The sequence below is a fragment of the Lygodium microphyllum genome, chromosome 26 (genome assembly GCF_053477565.2).
Source record: "Lygodium microphyllum isolate KBCC chromosome 26, Lygodium_microphyllum_v1.1.10, whole genome shotgun sequence".
Classification (NCBI taxonomy): domain Eukaryota; kingdom Viridiplantae; phylum Streptophyta; class Polypodiopsida; order Schizaeales; family Lygodiaceae; genus Lygodium; species Lygodium microphyllum.
The window spans coordinates 1,038,163-1,064,401 of NC_141160.1; the positions used below are offsets into that span (position 1 = coordinate 1,038,163).

The window sequence follows — 26,239 nt, forward strand, 5'->3', positions numbered from 1 at the left end:
TATTAAATCAAACCCGCAACCCTTGCTTTACCATTTGGCCAATAGACACTAAATTCTTTGTGATTGATGGCATATGTGATACATCTGACACACTCTTTGTTTGGCCATCATGCAAGGATAGGGGAATGTTTTCAATGTGTGAAATCAGCTGGCATGAATGATGCATCACCCATCTGCACATAACCTAGTTTTTGTAAGTCCTGCATCTCTCCAAACCATTCAACATGACTAGTCATATGATTAGATGCACCTGAATCAACATACCATACATCATCATGTGTTCCTTTTCCTATAACAATATTCATCATATGCTACCTAACAAAAAAACACTCATTTTTATCTTCATTCTATCATGAAGACGATGCATAGTTTCCTTGCTGCAATTTACCACTATGGATATCATCCTTGTTAGCATAAAGAATGGGTTGCAATATGACCTATTTTCCCACAATAATGACAAACAATAGTAGCAGAATTTCCAAAACCTTTGTTCTGCCATCCACCTCTTCCTCTAGAGCTCCCCCTACCTTCTAAAGTTCCATGGCCTCCTCAAACCTGCATTTCACCAAATTGTTGATTTAACTTATTTTGTTGGTTATCACCAGCATGTCCCATAACATGGTCTCTCAAAGAGGATCTGCCACATCCCCTTCTTGAACTTGAGTAAAATGCTTGGACATGTTCACCATTTCTTTCAGATGAATCACCCTGCATATGGATCTCTTCAATAATCACGAGAGAGACCAACTCATCAAAATCTGAAAATGGCTTCCGTATATATACAAAAGTAGCAAATCATTTTCAAAACTTCTCATTATTAAGGCCACCCAAAGTAGATGAAATCAAATCATCATCATCAAGCATTGCATCAATCACTACTAAAATATCTGCAATGCTTCTCACCTTCAAAACATACTCATGACAAACACTTTCCCTTTCTTCAAGATATTCAACTCTTGCTTGAGTTGAATCTTTCATGCCTTTGTATTTACTAAAAACATGTTCTCAAAATTTGTCTAAGTTGCATGTGAAGTTTCTAAATTCCTGATACGTCCCAGCATAGTATTATCAATGACTGTAGATAGCCAATACATCACCTTTTTGTCTTTTGTATTCCATTCTTTCCACACATTTAATTCATCTGCAGTTGTAGGGATACTCAAATCTGGCTCCTTTTCTTCACCTGAAACGAACTCATAAAGGCCCTTTCCAATGAGGAAGTTTATCACATGTAACTTCCATGAAGGGTGGTTATTCTTGTCTAGCTTCTCAATGATGGGATTTCCATTGTTCTCTGCCATTATCATAAAAATGATACAAACCAGCAAGCAAATCTTCTGTAACCTTTCACAACAAGTGCACAGCAATACACCAAACAACCTTTTTCATTGCTTTTTCAACAGTACATGTAACTTGCAAATTTTTTGCATATAAAACTTATGCTTTCTTCTTGGCAAACGCCTCAAAAATTACAGATTCGACATCTGTAACCTATGAACCCACTTTCGATCGATATAGCCAAAATCGTAGTATACCCTGAAACTGTTGTCAACCTTACAACTCTAAAACAAGGCCCAAAAAATGGCCTCAAATGCTCGCACCAATCTGAGATTTTCACTTTGCCCTGCTTTGGTGTCTCCATAGTAGGTACTATCCAAGAGAAGGAGTGGCATTATGGGAGAGCTTCTTACCGATTGCTTGCTTGCTCAAATCCTTGCTTCTTCTCCTTCACTTTAGCCTTCAAAACTAGTCTCTCTTACTAGCACCACTCTGATACCATGTCAAGAATCGCATGGTGGGGGGAGTTACTTAAGCTAGTGCGCCAAACACACATCATACACATAATAAGAGGAAGCTCACTCAAAAACACAAGAGAGATGGAGACTGAAATGTTTTCTTGCTGGTTTTTTCTTCTTCTTCCACACATAATACAATGTACACAAAGTATAGATAAGATACAACATAAAGGAATGTGGCCTACTAAGTTAAAACAGTGCATAACTAACTATACTAATCGATTGACGCTATAACTATGCTAGTTGTAGTAGGTAGGTGCAACAAACTAAATATAATAAGTGATAAGTCGATGGCCATGTGAGGATCATAATGAGCACCGACGTGCTAAGTGTAGACATACGGACCTATCTAGCCATGTGGTCCATCATCAATGTATGCACGTGTTGAGCTTGCTATCTCAAAGAATACAATGTACCCAATGTACTCATGTGCCTATTTAAGGAGGCAAGCTCTATGCAATGGATAAGTGGTTTTCTTTGCTTTCTCAAACTCATGGCATGCTTTGTCTATGAATCTCTTGTTATTCATAAATCATTGAAGATCAATGGCAAAAAGAGGAGTTTTCTTGAATCAATTAAGAGGCCATCATCACTCAATCATCAAGGTATATTGGATTCATTTAGTTCATCAAACTTATTTATATTTTATTCAATTATTATCAATTGATATTATCAAGCAAGGGAGATGCTTAAGGGGATTGCTTTCATCAAGCTCAAGTGGGCCTACTTGTGGCTAGAAGCTAAGGGCCCTACTTCTGATAGAAAGAGATAGAGGAGGAGAAAGAGATATCTAATTGATGCTTTAGTAAGAACTTTAAGCTCTAAATCTAATTGCATGCTGCATGAGGATGTTCCAGACTAATTTGTCACCTAAGTACATGCCATCGGTGTCACGTTCAGGCCATTTTGTGAGCTACCGTGTCCTTTTTATTTCCTTCTTATCTTATTTCTAAGGTTTATTGAACCTTAGAAATTAACTTATTTCACACTTATTTTCTCCTAAGCGGTTCTTGTAAAGCCAATGTTCACATTGTTCTTTCAAATAGGTCATTTCTAAGAGTTGGTCATATTGCTTGATGTCCCAAACTGGCCTGAACTATGTAAATTGTATTCATATAGAACTAGTTCACTAACTCTTATTGTATGCATCTAGCATTTGGAAAATCATGTACTGTAATTGGAGTTAGATATTGCTATGGGAAATAACCCAATAAGACCTTTACGTAAAAATCATGGCTTCAACTTGCAACATTTAATTCGGCATTGAAAAATTCAAGGGCAAGGATAAGTAACATACTTGGATAAATCAAATCCAATTTCTGCTCATGTATAAAAAAATATGAACAGTAATCCGAGATAGTGCACCATCACAAATGACTGAAGAATGGATAAGAAAGCATGGAAGGAGTTGAAGAAAAAATTTATGCTAAAACAAAAAATTAAGAGATAGAAATGGACTTCTATAGTTTGCATCATGAATACAAGGATTCACTTGCAGATTATGTATCAAAACTACGAAGCTTAATTAACCACCTTGAAGGATTCAAAGTTAGCATCCCTAAAAAGGACACAATTTGCAATGCTACTTGTAAGCCTACCAAAGAAATATGCATCTTTGAAAGGTTCACTTCTTACCCATGAATCACCTAACCATAAAGGGTGCACATCTTCAATTCTTTTGATAAAGAAAGGAGCTCAAAGGTCAAGTTGAATCATCAAAAGCAAGGACACCATGTTCTTTATAAAGAAGGATCCCAAGGAATGCTACCATTGTGGAAGGAAAGGACACGTTAGCACAAAATGTAGATTGAAACACTTACTCAAATGCAATCACTATAAGACGATTGGACATCATGATGAGACATGCAGATTCAAATGGCAATCAAATTTTATGGAGGAAAACAACCAAGACAAAAAGGAAAAAGGGCATCTTATTTGAAGACAAGAAGACAAAAATTGAAGACAAATAGATTGACCACCCATTAGTAGTAGCCATAAAATACATGGGAGACAATCATCAATCATAGTAAAATCAATCAATGTAACTAATGTAACCACATGACTACCTTGTAGTAGCTAAATATGGCACACGGGGGGGGGGGGAAGAGCGTGCAAGGTTGAAAAAAAAAAATTGTGCATATATAAGGGTAGTGCCTTCTTTGTATGAAAATGTAATATGAACTAGGCTTTAGAGTGTGAAAAATGAGGATAATGAGTTGGAGGGATAAGGATCTGAGGTGGCAAGTCAAACTAGACTCAATAAAATGTACCCAATGCACTTATGTGCCTATTTAAAGAGGCAAGCATTATCCAATGGACAAGTAGTTTTCTTTGCTTTCTCAAACTTATGGCCTGCTTTGTCTCTGAATCTCTATGAATCACTTGTTCTTTCAGAAATTATTGATAATAATCGCAAAGTTTTTGACCAAGAAGAAAGAACAAACAACTTGTATGAACTAGATGCGCTTATAGCCATGTTTTATCACATTGGATTTGCAGTGTTATAGGAATACAGTAGAACTGAAATGAAGGGACTATGTGAAGCTTGTATGATGGGCAAGCAATAAACAAAGGAATACCTCTACAAGAAAACAAGAATAAGGTGGCAAAGGCTCCTCTAGAGTTGGTGCATATTGACTTATGTGATGGTAAGATGCCTACATAAGCCGCCCGAGGGGGGATCTTCTTACTTCATGTTGCTCGTTGATGACTACAGCAAGAAGATATAAGTGTACTTCATTTGTATAAGGCTCAAGATTTTGGTAATGTTAAAGAATATCTAATAAATATTGAAAATGAAAATTTATGAAAAAGTGTGAAGAAATTTAGAATAAATAGTAGTGGTGAGGTTAACTCAAGGGATGACAAAACAGTGTTGTTGAATACTAAACTCGCACCAATCTGGAGATAGAAAGATGCATGGATAAAGGTAAGAGATTGTCTAACCATTTTTGGACTCAAGCTATTAATGTTATGAGAGCACTAGATTGTGCTCAAGAGAATAGACTAGATGCAAGATTTGTCGCAAGAATTCTGATTACAAGATAATCCCACCTTGGAAGCATCATGTGGATACGTATTCGATTGCATGCGGATATAGAGCTTTACTTGTTGTAGAAATCCCCGGAACTTTGAACGGTCACCATTGAACTTCTCTGGCATGCTAATCTTGGGTTCTCTTCTTGGGGGTTGATAAACACGCAAAATCATCTGCTCACTTCCTATGTTGTTCTACAAGTCTCGGATCTAGTCTTACATCTCTTGAAGCGCAGGGCCTAGATACATAGGGTGTTCTATTTGAAGTTGTGCGTGTCGTTCATTCATCTTGAATTTGTTGTTGGAGGTTTTGAAGGGAAGCCACCATTCTTTCAAGGGTCGCCTCCATGGTGCTCAGTACGGCTAGAAAGTAGTCTTGCCAAATTGTTATGGGAGCACTAAAATGTGCTTGAAAGACTAGACTAGATGCAAGATTTGTTACAAGAATTCTGATTACAAGATAATTCCACGTAGGGGCACAAATTACAATGATAACTTAACAAGATACGAAAAATCGCACAACCCGTGATCATAGGTATAGACAACAAGAAGTCGATAGGAAAGGAAGGATCCCACAACCCGTGATCATAGGTATAGACAACAAGAAGTCGATAGGATATGAAGGATCCCACAGCCCGTGACTGTAGGTATGGATACAAGATATCAGAATGACAAGATCTCCCTTGATGGGGATAAACAAGATACACGACAGTACTAGACAAGATCTCGTACTACAAGATTATAAGGTGATAAGACAACAATAGTATAATGGAAGTCAAGATAAGACTAGATACCATGACTAGACAAGAACTAGAACTAAAACTTGAAGTTACTTACTTGCAGGTCTCGACCCCTTGAGCTCCCAAGACTGGCATTGGCAAAGACTGAGGAGCTCTATAGCGAGCCCTTCCTTTTATAAGTGTTGGAGGGCACCATTGAACTTCTCTGGCATGCTGATCTTGGGTTCTCTTCTTGGGGGTTGATAAACACGCAAAATCATCTAATCGCTTCCTATGTTGTTCTGCAAGTCTCAGATCTAGTCTTACATCTCTTGAAGCGCAAGGCCTAGATACATAGGGTGTTCTATTTGAAGTTGTGCTTGTCGTTCATTCGTCTTGAATTTGTTGTTGGAGGTTTTGAAGGGAGGCCACGATTCTTTCAAGAGTTGCCTCCATGGTGCTCAGTAGGGCTAGAAAGTAGTCTTGCCAAATTGTTACGGGAGCACTAAACTGTGCTTGAGAGACTAGACTAGATGCAAGATTTGTTACAAGAATTTTGATTACAAGATAATTCCACGTAGGGGCACAAGGTACAATGATAACTTAACAAGATACGAAAAATCCCACAACCCAAGATCATAGGTATAGACAACAAGAGGTCGATAGGATATGAAGGATCCCACAACCCATGACTGTAGGTATGGATACAAGATATCAGAATTACAAGATCTCCCTCGATGGGGATAAACAAGATACAAGACAGTACTAGATAAGATCTCGTACTACAAGATTATAAGGTGATAAGACAACAAGAGTATAATGGAAGACAAGACAAGACTAGATACCATGACTCTACAAGAACTAGAACTAAAACTTGAAGTTACTTGCTTGCAGGTCTCGACCCCTTGAGCTCCCAGGACTGGCATTAGCAAAGACTGAGGAGCTCTATAGCAAGCCCTTCCTTTTATAAGTGTTGGAGGGTGGCTAAAGATCTTCTAGAATGTTCCATGATGATATCATCGATAATACAAGCAATGACATGGCATATCTTCTAGAAGGTTCTATGATGACATGGCAAGGGTGGGTTCGTATGGTTGGCTCGAGGATGTCCTATTAAGGGTGTGTTCACATGGGATGTGGATTCATATGGCATGAGCAAGAATTAATCCGTACACTTGATCATGGCATGTCTATGACAATTAATACTATGATCTACATTCTCAACAAGAGCTCTGCAAAGTCTCTCAAGAAGAAAATACATCATGAGACCTATTGGTGGTAAAAAACCATCTGTCTCACACTGCAGAACTTTTAGATGTAAATGTTATACACATATTCTAGACGAGAAGAGAAACAAGTTAAAGCCCAAAGGCACCAAATATATCTTCTTATGTTGTAGCAATGCGCAAAAGGCTTACAAATTGTATGACCAAGGGGCAAAGATCATAACGAGTGTGATGTGGTGTTCACAAAGCATATATCCATATCTTTAAGGAGAAATAAGCATTGTCTTTTGATGATGAGAAGAAAATTCACTAACATGTCATCATGCCATTGAAAAAGCCATTGTCACGATGGGTGAAGCAACTCTATTATCAAAATAATCCTATGTCTAGATTTGTTGAGCAAAAGAAACATAGACCAATGAGGTCTTAGAGAATATAGGAGCAAAGAAAGGCCCTTCTGCTCATATAGTCAGTATGGTCTTGATAGCTAAGATTATGAGAGAAATAAAAGAGCCTACTAACTTAGAAGAAACACTTGCCAATATAGCATGGAGAGTAGCTATGTATGCTAAGTATATGCTAATATAAGGAAGAATGACAAGGAAGCTGGTGGATCAACTAACTAAGAGGAAGATTATTAGCATCAAGTAGGTCTGGAAGGTAACACTCAAGGCTAAGATAACCTTGAAAAAGTACGAAGCCAAACTAGTTATACAAGGGTTTTCACAAGTTGAAAGATTTGATTTCCAAGAATAATTAGCTCAAATTGCTAAAATGATTACTATTTACACAATATTTGCAATGGCCACTCACAAGAAGTGGCCAGTTTACCAAATGGATGTTAAATCAGTGTTCTTGAATGATGACCTTAAGGACGAGGCGTAGTTGGCTCAGCCTTTAGGGTTTGAGGTCCTCCATTTTGAGAACAAAGTACGTAAGCTAAAAAAGGCATTGTATGGGCTAAAACAAGCCCTTAAAGCATGGTATTGGTGGATAGATAAGTAAATAACTTCACATTAATCTCCATAGATATAGCTATCTCTTTGCACTCGATCATGCCAAATGCTTCAAGATTTCCCATCAATACTTCTTCTAAGAGAGAGAGATTTTTCTCAGTACGTACTAAACTTAAATCCCCAAACAATAGTGCAAAATACATATTCTAGGCTTTTTATCAGTCTAAATTAAGTATAGCATGTTGTTTATAGTCTAATGACTTTGTTGCAAGCTATTGTATGGTTGTTTCACCAAAGTGTGGATTATATCTAACATCATGGGATGTTGCTGCAAATTTGTAATGATTAAAGGGTCATTAAGCATAGCATGTACCCGTTTGGTTGGCTCATTGTGAAGGAACACAGATGGTACTGACTTGCTAGAAAGAATCAACTATGGCATGATGAATGTGAAACAACACATGTCAAGGACATAATGATATAGTGCACCTAAAGAAGTAGAGTAAATTTGAGAACTTCCAAATTTTGGGCCAAATCAATGTATGTGTAGGTTTTCACATCGATCATTGATACGAGACATCAAAGAAAGCTGAATAACTTACTTTTAAGAGTGAGAAATGAGAGGAAGTATGCAACTAACATTGTTTCAGTTCTTGAAGAAATCACTTCCGATGATGAAGAAAGATAAAACACTTATCATTATACAGCCAAAGGTAGCCTGTCTTGATGTAGCTAATCGTCCTCAGAGCTCTCTGGACAAATTCTAGGGCTGCTACAATTGGACTTCAGAGTGGTCTATGTCCTGGGTGTTCCATCAAATCAGACAGTCTCATCCATCTCTCACTTGCAAAGCCAACTAGACGATCATTAATCTGTTGCAGGGGGCTGGTCCTTCCATATCACCTTTCCACTCTCGGCTAGAAAGAAGCTCTGATCGGAGATGCTTATGGACAAACCTCCGGTTGTCTAGACCATATCCCTGTGTTTTCCCCCCTTCTGATGCAGATTGCAATTTCCACAAAAAAACTTGAGAGAGAGAGAGAGAGAGATTACTGGAAGAGATGAAGATGGTGCCAGATTTCTTTTTCGGAAAATTTGACAAAATGTCATCATCGGCTTGTCAGAGCACTATTTCGATTTGGATTTTATTGGGATTTTGGAAGTAATGCAAATACAACCCTCCCCTACCCAATCACCATTCACGAAGGCTTGAACAGGCCCCAAAATCCCAAGAAGCACGCCTAAAGAATGTCGGGACAACCTCACGCCCACAAGCGCCCCAGGTTCGTGGGAAAAGAGTGAAAATTTACATTGAGCTTAACATCATCTAAATCGCACCAGCTGCATCATCATTCTCTGACCAAAACTCTCTACAGGGCCATCATCAATGGAGAATTGGCTGGCTTTGAATTGACAGATAGGAATGGCAAGAGCTAAAGCAAACTATACAAATCATCCTAGTTAAGGGAAGAGGCCAATGCTCCTTGTAAACTTGTCAAAAGTGTGTTTCTCCAACTATATCCTGATCAAGGACAAGCCTCTGCCTTGTAAACCCATAAAAATATGTACTAAAAAGCCTTCTTTCTGGCCACGATTCACCAAGCGCAACAGTTACAAGCCTTCCACTCCATGAAACATCAAGGGAAGCCCTAACAGAAGTTCCAATTTCCATCTCAAAATGGGCATGTATTGATGTTGAGAGTGGAAGAAAAATGGCACCATTGATTTCATCTCATGCAGTCTTGAGAGCCATGCGTTCCATATGGTCTTTGAGTGGTAACTTCACTTTTGAAGCTAAACCCAGTTTCTGCAAAGCCAAAATGAAATACCAAGTGGGATCAAATTGCCACCATTCTAGGCCATGGCGAGCTGAGTATTCGAATGCATGATGGTTGTTATGCCATCCCTCTCCAAAGGCAAGCAAGGCAACCCACCTGCAGAATGCAAAACAGTTGGAGCAGATTGCATTCAAAATCATTATTATCATCCCAGCCCTAAATACAGCAGCAGAAGTGATCCGTCTGAAATCAACAACACCTACCAGTTGTTTCTGGACAAGTCCCCTGTGTTCCAAACTTGTGTGCCCCACACATGAGCTGCTGAATTCACAAGCCAGGTGATGTGATACACCCAAACTGCTCGAACAGCCTACTGACACAAACAACGAATCAATCAATTGTAACAGAAGACGTTCCTTAGCAAACGCAGTGAATAAATAGGTGACCAAGAAAATCTTACCACACCCCAGATGACAAATGGAAGTCCTCCCCATGCATACAAGCACACAGCTGCTAGGACAGGATGGATAATATAAGTTTTGGCCATCATTCTGTAGAATGGATCCTTTGCCATATCACCAACATTTCCACGGGCACCAACCTAAATACAGATGATAATCAACACAGCAGAGTTTTATAAGATGACATGTTTCAGTTCTTGATGGAGTAAGACTCTCTACTATCAAAACATGAAGATGGTATGCTTGCTGGGTGCAACATTAAGGCGCCTCACCCTTTCAAGAGTAGACTTGTTATCAAGAACCCATCCCATGTGACTGTACCAGAACCCTTCATATGGTGAATGAGGATCCTTGTCTGTGTCGCAATGTTGATGATGATACCGATGTGAACTGACCCACTCCAGGGGATCACCCTGCACATAATCAAAGAGAAACGAACAGTGCCAAAGACCAGCTATAATCAGGGCTCAAACCGAAAAATCCCAGATAACTCATAATTCAGACAACTGAACAATGCAGTCAGATCACTATACTTCGACTAAGGCATAAGATAATGAATTCAGAGGACTCAACCCCTTTTCACATCCAAGTAAACCTTATCTGTGGACACACTACACATCAGTGTAATATTCCCACAGCCCGTGAGCAGTTGACACAGAAAGGACAGAGTATTCAAATTTCACTCAGCATAAGTATGCCGGAACAAGGATGCAATACCACATTTGGGCAATGCAAGTTTCCCAGAGGCTCATCTATCAACCATGCATAGTGGGAGAATGTTGGCAGTGTTAAGCGCTTTCCTGAGAGCTAAATAGAGGCCAGAAGATGTATAAGCAGTGGTTTACACGATTCTGCAGGATGTGCCCAGTGATGTTTGAGTCAATTCACGAACTGCATAAAGCAGAGTTGATGCAGGCAGGAAGCGTGACGGCCACATGGAAACGTCAATCGTGGTGTGGCCATGAATGCATTGATAGGATGCAGCATCTAATACAGAGAACAAGCACTTGCCTGCAGAGCATGAGCGCATTGACAAATGCATCAAAAAAATAGTAACATTGGAATTCAAACTGATCCTTGGTGATAAGGGAACCCAAGTAACTCCTATCCCAAATTCCGTTTGTTACCAGACCATGGCTCCAATTGATGCGTTACACTCTGGCTACTGTGAATGAAATCTTTCTTGCGTTTCCATCAGAATTCCATGACTTCGAGTGATGTGTCACTGTATTGTGGCTTTGCGTTTCCAGCTGTAAAGGACAGAGCCAGAAATAGAGTGCTCTGATGTGTTCTGTTCGGGCTCCGTATATACTCTACTGGCATTTCCACCACGTTTATCGTGGCTTTCAATACACTCTTACTTCGTCCATTCCACCATTGAAGGACAGACAGGGCATTATCAAGAAACAGAGAACTACTTACCTGCATGGCCAGAACTCCGCAGTAGGCAAACGTATATTCCAGCCATTTGGGGAGGGTGAAGCTCTTGTGGGAGAGGTTCCTGTGGTAAGAGAGTGTAATTCCCAACATGCCAGTGACCACATACGAGAGCAAGAAAACCCCGAACGCCTGCCAAGTGAAGGTGAAGGGCGCAACCAAGCACAGGCCATGGATGGCCACCATGAAGCCTGCCATGAAGACGTCCGTGGGGCTCCATTCTCTGTTCAGGAAATAGGGTTTCTGCCACTGGACCGCGACGTCGGAAAGCCAGATGTTGCGATGGCGGGAGCTGGAGGCGTCAAGGGATGGGGGAAGAGGGAGCTGGGCCGATTGATGGGTGTTGGTTTTGCGGCCACTGCTGCTGGCTACGCAGAGCCCAAGACGCTGGCGGGGCGCCGGCCTGCAAGAACACCAATTGGGGTAGGTGGTGGCTATGGCGGCAAAAGAAGCTGCCCCCTGGCAAAAGTTGCCGAACAGGGCAATGCTTGAAGGCGAGAGCTGGCTATAGCCCCTTCTGTAGCTGGTACGAGAGGATGAGGATGGAGATGATGATGCCGAAGCCGCCACAGCAGGGCCAGCCACTGCATTGGATGATGCCATGGCGAAGCTTGCTTGGCTGCGAGAGGAGAGAGAAGAATGGGTGGTTAACACATTTATATGTATTGGGGATCGAGAGGAAAGAGAGAGAGAGAGAGAGAGAGAGAGAGAGAGGGTGGTGACTCTCGTCCATCTGTTTGGCCCTCCATACACACATGTAATACGGCCATCTCTATGGGCTTCCACTAATTTTGGGTCACTTATTATTCATGCTAAATTAGTTTAAGCTCACAAGACTACACTTTGTTTATTTTTTTGGGTGGGGGGAACATTAAGATAAATTACAGGAGAGTATAAGTAGGACAAATTTGGCTATTTTTACAAGAAGCCTAAGTCTTGTTGAGTATCTGGGCTACATTTAGCTTATCAATTTATTAGATCTACATGCTATGGTTTAACCAACACTCTTTCTTTCAATATTTGTGAAATTTCTTAGGCTTGGCGAAAAACTTTGCATTGAATATTGCCTCCCTCTTGGCCACCTACATTCTTTTTCATATTTACATAACTTTTTGAGAGTGATGATGTCTCCTTCATCCATGTTCTTCTTCGTCTTCTACCATTTCTTGTGGTCTAGCATGAGCTTGTTTTTGACCTGCTAAACCTATAACAAAAAATCAGCTTAAAAACCAAAGTATGGATCCACATATTCTTGCTCAAAGATGGTTTTGTTCCTGTTGATCCAAATATTCCACAAGAAGATGCTTATGATCATGTTCCATACAATTAGAAGCAAACCATAAATTTCTCCCAAAATGAGTTATGCCATGTTATGCTAATGGGGTGAAAGGGCACGATTAGTTACTTAACATGTTGAAAGCATTTTTGTTAATCTTGCAATTGATAAATATGTGTGTAACAATCTCCATCTTTGAGTGACATCTGGGGTATTTCTCATTGCCTATGCCCACTTTGGCTACCTCTAGTTGGTCCAAAGGGCCTTTAATAATAAGAGCTAGATTAGACATGAGACCTTTGGTTGTATATTGTGTGCCCATATAATGTTAAATATGAACTCTCACTATTGGGGGTGCTTATTCAAGTCCCATCTTTTATTGATCTTACTTAGCAGTTTGTTATGTTTGCCTTTGAGATTAGGTAGGGATATGAGGGGTTGGTGGTCATTTGGCTAGCATATCCCCCTAGGATTCAAGTCCATATTTTATTTTATGGATTTCTTTAATGTAGGCCCCCATAAGCTTTACCTCTGCTCTAGCCCCACTAGATTTCAACGTGAGTTACTTGTTGTCCTTGTTTGAGTTGAGCTCAGGTCATCCCAACCCTACTCTGATGGTTCCATATGTCCCCTAGTGATTAATCCCCTTTTCTAAGAGTTTGTGTGCTTTCAATAGGTTTTCCAATTGTATTGACCCATGAAGATATATCATATCAAATTGAGTTCGATGCACTCCATGGGAATGTGAAATTCCTTATTGGTGAGATTCCTATGTTTTCTTTGTATAGTTCCCAAGCTAACCATAGGCTCTTGATCAACGAGAAGCAATCCTTAACTATAAATTTTGCTTGCCTGAGTGATGTAGGTATAGCATTATGGTTGTTTCATCTTGGTAGGTCTTTAGTTTGAAGAGGGTTGACTGGGGTGAGGTGTTGGTTAGGGCTAAAAAACTAGCCAACACCTTGCTCATTTCATATATCCTTTAAGCAAAAATACCTTGCTTCACCAATAGTATGGCCTCATTAGGTCAAGACTAAGTTAGATTGTCGATATACATGCTATATTGGTGGTAACATAAAGGTTTTTGTGGTTCCTATGATAAGAGACACAAAGTCAAATGTTCACAAGGAGCCACCTCCCCTCCAAATATCAGTTCTCGGACAAGAGCACAATGGCATTGCTCCTGTGCATAGATAGGATATCTCATGAGTCTAAATGAACAAGAAAGCTTGGATGCTCTAAGGCCTTCATCCTTGATGACCCACCAAGGAGTGTTCATGTGCGGAACAAAACACACCATGTGAAAATATGGGTCCAACCATGTATGTAAAATAAGTATTTTTGCACTTCACCTTAAAGAAAACAAAGGAATATGTAGATAGGTAAGTAGATAGAGAAAGATAACAGTTGTATGTGCCTCATTCATTTACTTTGGTCACTCAATGTCACATGGTTAAGTCTCTTAGCTAAGGTGCATTTTGGTCAATGTTGTAGGATCTTCAATGGGTACATCTTTTCTAATTTTCTAGTTTTATGGGGAATCTCTTGCCTCTCATAGATCAAAAGATATAAGATTTTTGTCCAAAGTGACAACTCAAAGCTAGTTCCTTGCCAAACATTTGTTAAGGATGTACAAAAGGTATCTATAGTCCTTATTCTAATGGTAGGGGTTCAAATTTCCCAAAGACTTGTTTAGTACTTCATATAGGATTATGGTATATACCCATGTTATCGAGTTTTTTAATGATATATCCAAATCCTCATGTGATGAGACTTCCTTCTATAAGCTGAAAGTATCATTTTAATGCCTATTAAAATGAGTTCCTTGAAAATAAAGTTATTAGTTTTCCTTTGATTTTCAAGAATGGTCTAGGCCATGGCACTACTCACTTACCATGGGACTTTGAAGAAATTGCAAGGGGGACAATTGAGTGACACCTAAGGATCCCATTGGATCTTTCTTTCTAGGCAATTACTTTTGATAATTAAACTATATAGTTAGTACTTTTTTTTAGGTAATGTACTTTTGATAATTAAACTACATACATCATATTAGATTCAAACAAAAGAATTCGGTGCATTTTGATGTTTGTATCAAGTAGACCAAGTTATAAATGAAGGGTTAAGAGAAGAATGACAATGAGGAGCCAATAGAGTGACACTTAAGGATACATTATTTTTAGATATTTCAAAATCCAAACTATAAAGAAATTTGTATCTCCCAATTGTTCTACTTATGTGAAACCTAGAGCTCCGAGTGCCTAAAATCAATGTGCCTTCTTTACAAACTCGTCACACTAAATGAGAGTGTGGTGCATTTTACTTTTGGGGGCATCACTTTATTGGCCCCTTTATCGTAGTCAACATTATTATCTCTCTCTCACTCACTCACTCACTCACTCATACACACACACTCTCTCTCTACACACACACACCCACACACAAACAAGAACAATGAAAATTTGTAAAAGACATTTGAATGGCTACTATCTTCTCTTATCTTTAAAATCAAGGCTCTTGACATAATCATCAATTTGTTTAATGTGTGAAATAATTTTTTGACACCTTTAAAGTAGAGAAGAAGAATTTAGATCCCCTGATGATAGCCAACTCATCATTAAGCTCCCCTGATGTTGCCTTGTTTAATATTGTGAATAATTTATGAAAGGCAATTTTTGAAAACCTTTAAAATAGGTTGGCAAATAGAACCCTTAAGATAACTATTCTATGACAATAATCAAATTGCTTTATTAGGGGCTATAAGACACTTTGGCAAATTTTCCTATATGTGAAGACAAAATACATACTTTAGGAGGATGATTAAGATTGGTCTAGAAGTAAGATAGCATAGCTATGCTCTTTAACTACTAAACCTCCACTGACCATTTCTTAGCTAGGTGGTTTTGGGTCATGGTGGTGGATCAATGAAACTCAAATTTGTTCTAAAGATATTTTGAATGCATCCTCAAATTTTTAGTCAAAATCTCACTCTACTAAAAGTACTCAAAGCCCCTCTTAGTAAAAAGGGGAAAGTGGAGCCTAGGAAACTCGCCTTCCTATCTAATCACACTAAAAGATACGGAAATGACAAGGCTCACTAAGAAATGCAAGTGTAATGACAACTTTTCTTTAACTACCTATCAAATCACATGTGATATGGGAATGACAATGCTAACAAAGAAAGAAAGAGTATAAGGACAAACTTTCTTCAACTTTATAAAGCCATGTGAAACTTTTCTAGTCCATGACAGTCTTGTGAGAAAATCTAATCCTATGGCTCAAATGCAATATTTGGATCTCTCTTCTTCCATTGGATATCAACAAAGGCACCCTATAACATTCTTCCCAATGGCTCTTTGTGACGCTAGTGCTCTACCAATTGGTCTCTACACGTTCTTATCTTGCTTTCTTTCTCCAACCTTATTGGCTTTCAATGGATAAATACACTTGGCATAGCTTCTTCCACAAAGTTCTTTGGAAAGACCAAACGCAACTTAGTGTGGTTCAAAACAATTTCGACACAAAAGTTTATTTTCTCATTGACATGTCTTGCACATATGTAGTTGCCCTATTTTTTGATGATATACATTCCCATGAGTGACTTTCACTATGAACCTCAAAAGCTACTTTGGAGAATTCTAATAAATACAATTGTAGACCCATTTCATATCTTTTATGGAGGCATGAACAAATTGCTAGAACTCTAAATGTAGCTTCTTGTTAATTAGAACTAGCTAGTATGGCAACCATTGCCAACTACAAAAAGGTACAATTTTAGGAGGGCCACCAGCTGGTATTAACAAAAACTTGTGTCTTAGTATTAATGGTCTAAAAGAGAACATATCATAGTGACACATTGAATCTCTCTCTCTCTCTCTCTCTCTCTCTCTCTCTCTCTCTCTCTCTCTCTCTCTCTCTCTCTCTCTCTCTCTCTCTCTCTCTCTCTCTCTCTCTCTCTCTCTCTCTCTCTCTCTCTCTCTCTCTCTCTCTCTCTCTCTCTCTCTCTCTCTCTCTCTCTCTCTCTCTCTCTCTCTCTCTCTCTCTCTCTCTCTCTCTCTCTCTCTCTCTCATTAATAAACATGGTAAAAAGGACTAAGTGTTGCATCAATGTGAGTTACAAAGTACTAATATGCATGCTATGGTGAAAAAGGGATGAGTGATGCATGAATGTGACTTACAATGTTGATCCTCGATGAATATTTCTCTTCTATTGATGATACCCTTCTTTGCATGTGTGTGTGCATATGCGTGTGCAAGAATATACCTCTTAAGATAAAGGTGGCAACAAAGAGTGAGAGACCTATATACGCTCAAAAGCAAAAACAATGTACTTAGGTAAATGTGTGACCATGATCAAATATTAACAATAGAAGAGAATTTCTCATTTATAGTCTTAACATGTTTGATGTGGTATTCTTTAGGTTTAAAACTTTAGTATATACATCCCTTAACATGTTTGATGTTGCTCTTGTAGGTTTTCAAAAATGTTGAGAGTGTTGCAACTAGGTTGTAGCTCAATTGTTTGAGCGTGGTTGTGTACATGGGTGTGTGGGTTCCAACCTTAGATACACCCTTGAGGCAACTTTCAAATTTCAAGTCTTTCTCTAAATAAAATGTAGAGAGAGAGAGAGAGAGAGAGAGAGAGAGAGAGAGATGCTAGGAACATAAAGTAGTCCTTATGTACCTTTAGAGTACCTAATCTATGCAACAAAGTAGTCTACATTTTTTGTAAAACAAAAATAGGAATAGTTTGCTTCATTTAGTGTGCCTTGAGGAGTTTACATGCATTAAACAGTTTGTGTTAGAGAGATGGATGATTCCCTTCTCTTTATTTGTGTGTGTGCATGCGTGCACACCCCCCAAATAGGGTTTTTTGTCAATGAAGCAACTTATCTTAGGTCAAATTACTACATGCTTATTCAGACATGTGTGTGTGTGTGTGTGTGTGTGTGTGTGTGTGTGTGTGTGTGTGTGTGTGTGTGTGTGTGTGTGTGTGTGTGTGTGTGTGTGTGTGTGTGTGTGTGTGTGTGTGTGTGTGTGTGTGTGTGTGTGTGTGTGTGTGTGTGTGTGTGTGTGTGTGTGTGTGTGTGTGTGTGTGTGTGTGTGTGTGTGTGTGTGTGTGTGTGTGTGTGTGTGTGTGTGTGTGTGTGTGTGTGTGTCCATGCGCGAGCACGGGTGTGGGCGTGCATGTGCATGTGCATGTGCGTGTGCGTGTGCGTGTGCGTGTGATTGTGCATGTGCGTGCACGTGCGCGTGCACCTTGCATTATCCCAACATTAATGTGCACACATAGAGAGAGAAAGCTTTGTGGATGAGCCATGTAGTACTAGCATGCTCTATGTGCTTTTAGGATCGTGGTTGAGTTAAATTACGAATATATTTGCTAAATAATATCTTGTTTTAAATTGCAATTGTTTAAGCATGTAAGCAAGCACAATAGAATATTAATATGGATAAGTTGCTTGAATTCTCATTAAATTATGTGCAAGTTCCATTGGTTAATTATATTGTTTTCATGTTTCTCCTTTTAACAATGCAATACACAAATAACTTTATTAGTTGATTCAATCATTCAACCATGCAACAATATAGAATATGAGGAACCATACAATTCTTGTCACTTGCAAATTCAATATGACAATTTGTAGGGACGTGAGCATGCACTAAACATACAGACACACTCAAAAGTACTTTTATTGCATGTAAAAATATATATATAAAGAAGGGGATAAGTTGCTCATGTAACTAACCACGAAAAAACATACTCATTGCCTAGCAAACTGACCACAAACATACTCAATGCCTAGTAAACTGACCACAAACACATGCCTCAATGCTTAGCAAACTTTTTTATGTACCGACTCTCTATTCTAACCTAAGGGGAGATAAGGAGGCATGCATTTTATAGGTTAGATGAGTTGAACCATTAGAAGTTTGGTACTCATTGAACTAAGTTTACAAGTGCTCAGGGATCTAATTGTTGATCATCTTGTCCTCCATCCTAGCTTGCTACTCTTGACAAATGAGACTATTGATGCGATCATGGATTGGAATATGAAAGTTACTCTCAGAAGCTCTTTCTTTGAGAATACACTTCTAGAATTTTGAGGTTGTATTCAAGGTTAAGCATATAGTTTTTACCTCTAGCCCTTATCTAGATAGATTGGCCTTGTTCTTTTGTTTTGACTTCCAAGGTTTGACTTTTAATCTTTAGATCTTATTTTAGTCCCTTGCTAGTCTGTGTTTAGCTCTATCAAGAGTGGTAGTAGTTTCAACCCTTAGATTACTCTGTTCCTTTTTGTCCTCTTATTCTTTTGCCCTTTGTTCTTTACACTTCCCTCTCTCACTCTTTCTCACTTCAATTTAATCTTATTTTCTTCCTATTTTCTTAACTCTCTTCTTGTTCAAATTTGGTCTCTTTAACCCCCTTTGTTTCTCTTGTGCAACTATTTGAGTGATTTTGTGTTTGAGTGGTTTGAGTTTGAGTGTTTGCTTTCCAAAAGTTTGTTTTGTTTGTTATTTATGAGTTTTTCTTGTCTTAATTAGCACTTTTAATCAACCATTTCAACTATTATGTACTTGAGGTAAGATTTACTTGCTATTTCCAAATGCAACTTCTTCCAAACACTTTCAATCATAAAGCCAACACTTTTTCTTTCAATCTCATTGGAGGCTAAGGTTTCTTGCTATTTTTTGTATGATCTTTAGCTCAAATTAATTGTTTGGAGGTTCTTAAAGGCAAGTTATGTTAAGAACTAACTGCAATGTTCAATACTAGAAAAATAGTTAGACTTATCTAGTTGACATGATCGTGCAATGCTAATCAAGGTGATTATACCTCCAATCAAGGTGCTTAGTGTGTGGAGTTCTTGGAAAATGGATACAACATTGAGATTTTTCAACTTATGGCAATGATTGGCATAGTTGGCCTTGCTCTAGCTTAAATGATATAAAAGTCAGATTACCATACTGAATATTAGAGTCAATTCCATGAGATAGGTCAAGTGCATGTCTACTTAGTTAAGGAGATCTGTGGACACATTCAACAGTATAATCGGGTCCAAGCATCGCTACCATAGGGTACAGTGTGGTCATTGTTATAAAATCTGATATACACGCTCGAGTTTCTTATATACTTAAAATATATATGGCCAATATTATGCTAGCACAGAGGGAGAATGGATGAGAGAAAAGAAAGATGGAGAGAGAGAGAGAGAGAGAGAGGTAGAGAAATTGGCAGCACACTAAGGACTGGAAGATGGGCCAGCCCCCCCCCCCCCCCCCCTTGTGGAGTTATATTAATGACAAGGAGCAAGCTCCTCTGTTACACATAAGCCAGTTCTTACTTGTAGATCTTGGAAACAAGATCACGGTTCCTTGCATAGTATACAATTGGCTAACACTTGCACAACTTGGAAGTTGGCACCTTTTGATCCTTCTTGAGTCTCCTTCTCTCCTACACATATTGTGTAGGGCTCTCCTCTTGGCGCTTGATTTCAACAGATATTCTGCAGCACTTGCGCCTTCTCTTCTCCTCTTGGAACTTGATTTCAGCAGAGCTTCCACAACACTTGATTTCAGCATAGCTTCCGTAGCACTTTCACCTTCTCTTCTCCTCTTGGATGCATGCAAAGTGATGCTTCCTTTACCTTTCTCACACCCAAGGAGAGCCTCCTCTTTTATAGGATTTCAAGAGCTTCTCTTCTTGGAGAGAGAATTGAGTTGATCTTCATGCAAGGTGTGGTTGTTCCAGGACCTACTCTGGAGCACTAATTTCGAGATATCTCTCTATGTGTTGTTCGGATGAAAACACGTCCAACATGAAAGTTGTAGATCTCCCTGTTTTTGATAACGCATGCAGCCCGTTTTTAGAGATCGTCTTTCTATCACAAGATATTTTAAAAATGGATTTACCATGTCTTTTTTTTTAAAGAACAGCTTCTCAAACTGTACTCTTAACTTGTGGTCCATGCAACCCCCCTTAAGGAGAGTTCATTAAATTGCCTTGGGCCTCAACCTTAAGATTGACTTCCACGCAAAAGCTTGTGTCTTTTTAGACCTTAGAAAGAGAAAATCACTTCTCTCCTCACTTATCACGTCTCTTATCTTTCTTAGTGAGAGAATTACCTCTCTTGTCTTTCTTAATGAAAGAAAAGACCTTAAACCTTGACTTGTAAGGGAGAGGATGACCCCAAATGAATACAATGCTCATTACACATAAGTAAACATTCACAGGCGTCCCAAGATGCACACATAAATACATATACACAATGCTAATGCACTTCCTCTTCTTAGAACTTAATCTATCTTCATTTATGTGTAACTCCTTGGTTCTTGTGTTCACTCTTACACTTGGCAGAACACTTATTTCCCCCTTCATAACTTATACTGGCTGTACCAGATATCCCCGTCACAATGCTCTAATCACCCCATTAAGTGATGCACTAGGAATATTGGTCTCTAAATGTTCTCATGGCCATGCTAGATCATCATCAACACTTAAAGAAAAATGAGTCATTAATTTATTGACATGAATTTATTAAATAGAGAATGTGTAATAAGCAATCAATTTAGTGACATTCATACTCAGAGTCAACATAGGTGGACACCGACATCCTACTCTACAATTAGCATTTGGAGTATTGAGACTAAGATCCTCAAAATAATGGACACAAAGACAAAGTAATCAAACAAAACTCCCAAGTGTATATTGATATATGAAACTAATACAATAGTCTTGACAAAGATAGAAATTATAGTAATTGGGTATATAGGGACAATCAGTGAAAGAACAACATCATCTCATAGAGTCAGAGGCAAACAATAATACAAAAGGAGATGGCCATATTATTGCCAATACTTGTATCTTAGGACATACAAAAGGGGAAACAACTCTCCTACTATTGTAGCACTCAGGATGCTAGTCAAAGGATCGATTGTAAGACTCAATAGGCACACGACGAACACACAAACCAACCCCTAAAGGATGAATGAATATTTAAACCCCTTGCTTGGGTAGGCCTCTCCCTTATATAGCCTACTACCAACAATTGTGATATTCTCTCCACCCATGTGTCATGCCGATAGTCAATTGCTACTGCACTCGTCTGCTCCTTTATGTGCCACTATAGCCGCCTTGCTAGCTGCCGCTACCCTTAACAAACATGATCAAGAATTTGGCTCCTACTCTCTAGGTAGATTATGATTTTGGTGTCTATCTCTTTGATATAATGTTGGATATAGTTGATTCTACTCTAGGTTGGTACTTGATTCAACTAATTGGTTTAAGTTGGGAGACAACTTTGCAGTAAGATAGGCTCATTATGTCAACATGAGCACAAAAACTAGTCAACATGATCAATCATTCATCTCATGTAAATTTGTAAGCTTGTTGGCAGGGTTTGGTGTTACAAACTTGTACTACCCACAATCTATCCTACTTAAGTTTAGAGGGCTCATCAGGTTCTAGAGACAATTTCACCAAAGGAGTCCTTGCAAGTCTCACAATCCCAAAATAGTTTATGGATTCACTCAACATGATTTGAAATTCGTAACTTGCTTTGACGATATGGTCCATCTATGTGATCTAAAGATTCGAGGTAATACTAATCCTAGGCTTCATTTTGTTGTTTTCACCTCTCTTTAGAATTCATTCACAAAGAAACCTAGCACTTACTACTATCATCCTTCATGATTTCTTTTGATTTATAAAGTTTCTCTAAATATTTGTGAATGGGGTTTTCTTGATTGCTTACACACTAAGAAATTTAAGAATAGTTGGCAATTCAGGGTCTACTTCCCCCCATAGGGTAGGTTCTCCTCTTGTTCAAGAATTAAACCTAAGATCTCTACCACTTCTCTTATATCCTTTGTGTCTAAAGTTGCTCTTAAGCCTCTAGAAAAGATACACAATTCCAAGGCAACACATCATCCTAGTTAACCCTTCTAAAATTTTGATAGGACCTCTAATAATACCAATTAAAACGATAGGATACACTAATCATACTGACTGAAATTTCATCTGGCTAACCCAAAATAAGCTTCTAAGAAGGTAATGGTTTGAGCACAATCATTATATGCCCAATTCCTGGTGGATAGTTGCTTGATATCTATAGTTAGTTGTGGGCCAAAGTATTTGCCACCCTTAAGTAAATCAATGTCTCTTGCCTAATTTAATAATTTCCATTGGTAATCTTAGGGTAAGTTTGGAAAATCGTCCCTTAAGAAAGAGACTTCATATTCACTCATTAATCTTAGAAGCACTCAACTAGGATTTGGATATCCTAGTTATATTCACCACCTTTCGAGTGCACTTACCTCCTAGCATTGTTTGCACTAGATAGGGTGGAAATCATGGATAACTCCACTCATTTTATTAACCTTCCAAGCTCTTCTCAAAACTTCTTTAGTAGCCTAACAACAACTCACACACTAATTTCACTCACTTCAACTAGCTAAACCTCATTGGTTTAGCTAATCTACTCAAATATATATTTATTCTAAATAATAACTCATAGCCATGTCTCTAGCTAGGAACTAGGAAAATTAACCTAAGTATGTTATGGATTCTCCCCATGTTTCAGGGCGGGCCACTTGTCATAGTTGTTCTCCAATTGCTTTTGACAAATTTTTTAGGATTTTTTTTGTTCATCTTTTGAGCTTGCTTCAAAAAATTAGATCATGTGATCCAAGTTTGACCTTTATTTAAGTTCCTTGTTATTATTGCTTATCCTTTGGCTTAAATAAAATTAAGATACTTTTACAATATTAAAACAAACATCTAGCATTCAAATGAAGTCCCATAAGTTAACCCTTTTTTATTCGTACCCCATTCTGTTAAGTATTCTATTATGCCGTGCACCATTGCTCATTAAATGGTTGAGGAACTTAATATTATTTTATTTTTGATTAAGTTGTCCTTACCACTTCTTTAGATTAAATAAATGGAAAGCATATAAAATTAGTCAATGTCTTTAAATCTCTTGTGCATGTATGAATATAATAATTTTTTAATCCCATAATTTTTCCTATATTAAAAATTTACATATGAGCCCACCACACATTTCTCATAAAGAACGAACATTAAATTTTTATGAATAAAGTTATTTCCCTTAATGTAAACTTAGCACTAAGGCTGCTAAACCTCATGTTGGTAAGTTATTCATGTAAATGAAAAATTTATTTCTGGATATAACATATAAATTTGTATGCATAAATATTTTTATATTATTTGTTTGCATGAAAAAAAACTAACATTAACTTAAATGTTCATTCCATACTATCACTCAAACGAAATACTAGTGTGAACCACATATCAAGATATTAAGTATATTTCTATCTAACAAACATGTAAAATGCAAATATTATATATACATGTGTGTGTGTGTGTGTGTGTGTGTGTGTGTGTGTGTGTGTGTGTGTGTGTGTGTGTGTGTGTGTGTGTGTGTGTGTGTGTGTGTGTGTGTGTGTGTGTGTGTGTGTGTGTGTGTGTGTGTGTGTGTGTGTGTGTGTGTGTGTGTGTGTGTGTGTGTGTGTGTGTGTGTGTGTGTGTGTGTGTGTGTGTGTGTGTGTGTGTGTGTGTGTGTGTGTGTGTGTGTGTGTGTGTGTGTGTGTGTGTGTGTGTGTGTGTGTGTGTGTTTTCATGAATTAAAACTGTTATTTTCCATAAAAATAGATGGTTTTTGGATTTTTCAATATCTTAATGTTAACTTAAAAAGCATTAGGAAAAAAATAATATTTAAGTAATATAAAAGCATCATTATATTTGTAAAATTTACTTAAAAAATTATCAAGTTTTTTAAAATATTTGCAATACTTTTGTATTTTTAAACATTCAAAAAAAGAGAGAATGTCATCAACCACAGAGAGCAAAATCATGCTCTTATTGAGTGTGAAAATTTTTCAAAGGTGGAAAAGTTAAATATTTTTCCATTCATAATAGACAAACAAGTATGAGCACTTGCTTGAAATTCCCACATTCAAAGTGTCATCTTTGAAATCCAAGTCGTCTCGCAGTCCAACAATGGGGATACCAATCTACTAACACTTTCACTTAGAAATTAATTGTCTTTTTCAACCATAGCTCTCTGAACTTCATCCTTGACCATCACATTGAATGCGTGCAAGAACCAAGCTTAAGTGCTTCTTTTAATTATTCCTTAATGTTAAAGGTTTGAATGGAAGACTAATTAATTGTCTCTCCTTGTCGGCACACAAGAATAGTCTACCATGATTATGCAAGGCTATTGATTGTCATTGTCATGTTGCCTCAAATTCTTGTCACCTATGCCAAAAAAGACTAAAGAAATGGTAATTGATGAGAATTAATAGAACACCTTGATCCACTGATGATCAGAGTGGCAATGATGAAAGAGGAGGAGGCAACAATGTAGATGATTGTCATTATGCTAGCAATGATCCCTCCTTGGATGAGGATGATCCTTCCTCTCTTTGCTTCCCTTCCTCTCTTCAAATCAACAAGCACATTTCCTCTCACACCCCCTCCTGCCTTCAGGATAAGGGGAGTAGATTGAGGAGCCTATCACCACCATAAGTGATGAGGATGTGTCACCAAAGGCTCCAATTGCAAACCTCTTTGACTTCTCTACAGGCACTAGCTCTGCAGATCCAACGTGGAAAACGATGGTTGAGAACTACCAAGCGCTGGAGTAGTGAAACACTAAGGCAATGGAGCGGACTAAAGTCTTGCAATAGGTAATGTTGGATCTGAACCAAGACTAGAAGGTAGAATCTGGCCTTCTCTAGTACTATATTCTAGAGGAATAGTAGACCAAAGTGGCCCAAGAAATGAAGGAGGCTAGCATTCCCAATCCCAATCAAGATTCATCTGATCCATGTCTAGTTTCCTCTCCACCAAAACGTTGTCAAAACGCTCACCTCCCATAGAGAGCCAAAGCTATGAAAGAACTATGCAAGGATTAGGGAGAAATGTCCCCAAATCCTGATGATCTAAGTAAGGATCAAGGAGGCAAAGATCCTATCCCTAATGATCCACCCTTTGAAGATCCCTCCTCTCCCAATCAGGATATCATGAAGTTAGCAAACATTACCCAACTCTAGGCATACCTTGCCAAGTCTAAAACCCTATCCCTAAAATAATGGCATTGCATCCATGCAATCGTGAGCACCAAATCCTTACACAAACAAGAAATGGATGGCTTGCAGACCCACCTTGCCTACATCACCTTTGAGTGTGATTAGCTCTAGTAACAAATCTAGCTAGGAGTGCTTTACTTGGAAAAGCTTGCATCCAAGCTAATCTTTCATAATGTGTTGCAACCTTCACTCTAGGCTTGCATCAATTTCTAGTTGAATAGCACCACCTACATTATAGTTTGCTCCCTCTATTGCAACCCCAACCACTCAGTCTAGCAACACCCTACCTCTAGCCTCCACCAAAACCCAGCCCATCCCATACCCCTTACTTCCTCCCATCCCTCCTCCAGGGTTTGGCTCTCATTGCCCTACATAAGCACCATACCCAAATCTAACAAGATGATGTGCCCACCACTGAGGATGAAGATGACATGAGTG

General features: G+C 38.5%; 1 protein-coding gene across 1 annotated transcript; it reads right to left on the minus strand.

Annotated features, from left to right (window-relative positions):
• Positions 1-8,405: 8,405 nt before the first annotated feature.
• On the minus strand, positions 8,406-12,054 carry LOC148012937 (palmitoyl-monogalactosyldiacylglycerol delta-7 desaturase, chloroplastic-like). Its single transcript, XM_087667781.1, has 5 exons — positions 11,395-12,054; positions 10,245-10,385; positions 9,972-10,112; positions 9,775-9,881; positions 8,406-9,667 (listed from the first exon to the last, which is right to left on the minus strand). The coding sequence occupies exons 1-5, from the start codon at positions 12,010-12,012 to the stop codon at positions 9,466-9,468; spliced, it is 1,209 nt and encodes a 402-aa protein (XP_087523907.1). The 5' UTR covers positions 12,013-12,054; the 3' UTR covers positions 8,406-9,465.
• Between the last annotated feature and the right edge of the window lie 14,185 nt (positions 12,055-26,239).

What these genes read in the sequence shown, in the direction of transcription:
- LOC148012937 (XM_087667781.1), bottom strand. Translation starts at nt 12,012, where the DNA reads ATGGCATCATCCAATGCAGTGGCTGGCCCTGCTGTGGCGGCTTCGGCA. An exon ending in ACAAGTCTACTCTTGAAAGG is followed by an intron (nt 10,113 to 10,244) that starts GTGAGGCGCCTT and finishes ATCTGTATTTAG; the next exon opens with GTTGGTGCCCGTGGAAATGT. An exon ending in GACTTGTCCAGAAACAACTG is followed by an intron (nt 9,668 to 9,774) that starts GTAGGTGTTGTT and finishes TGCATTCTGCAG; the next exon opens with GTGGGTTGCCTTGCTTGCCT.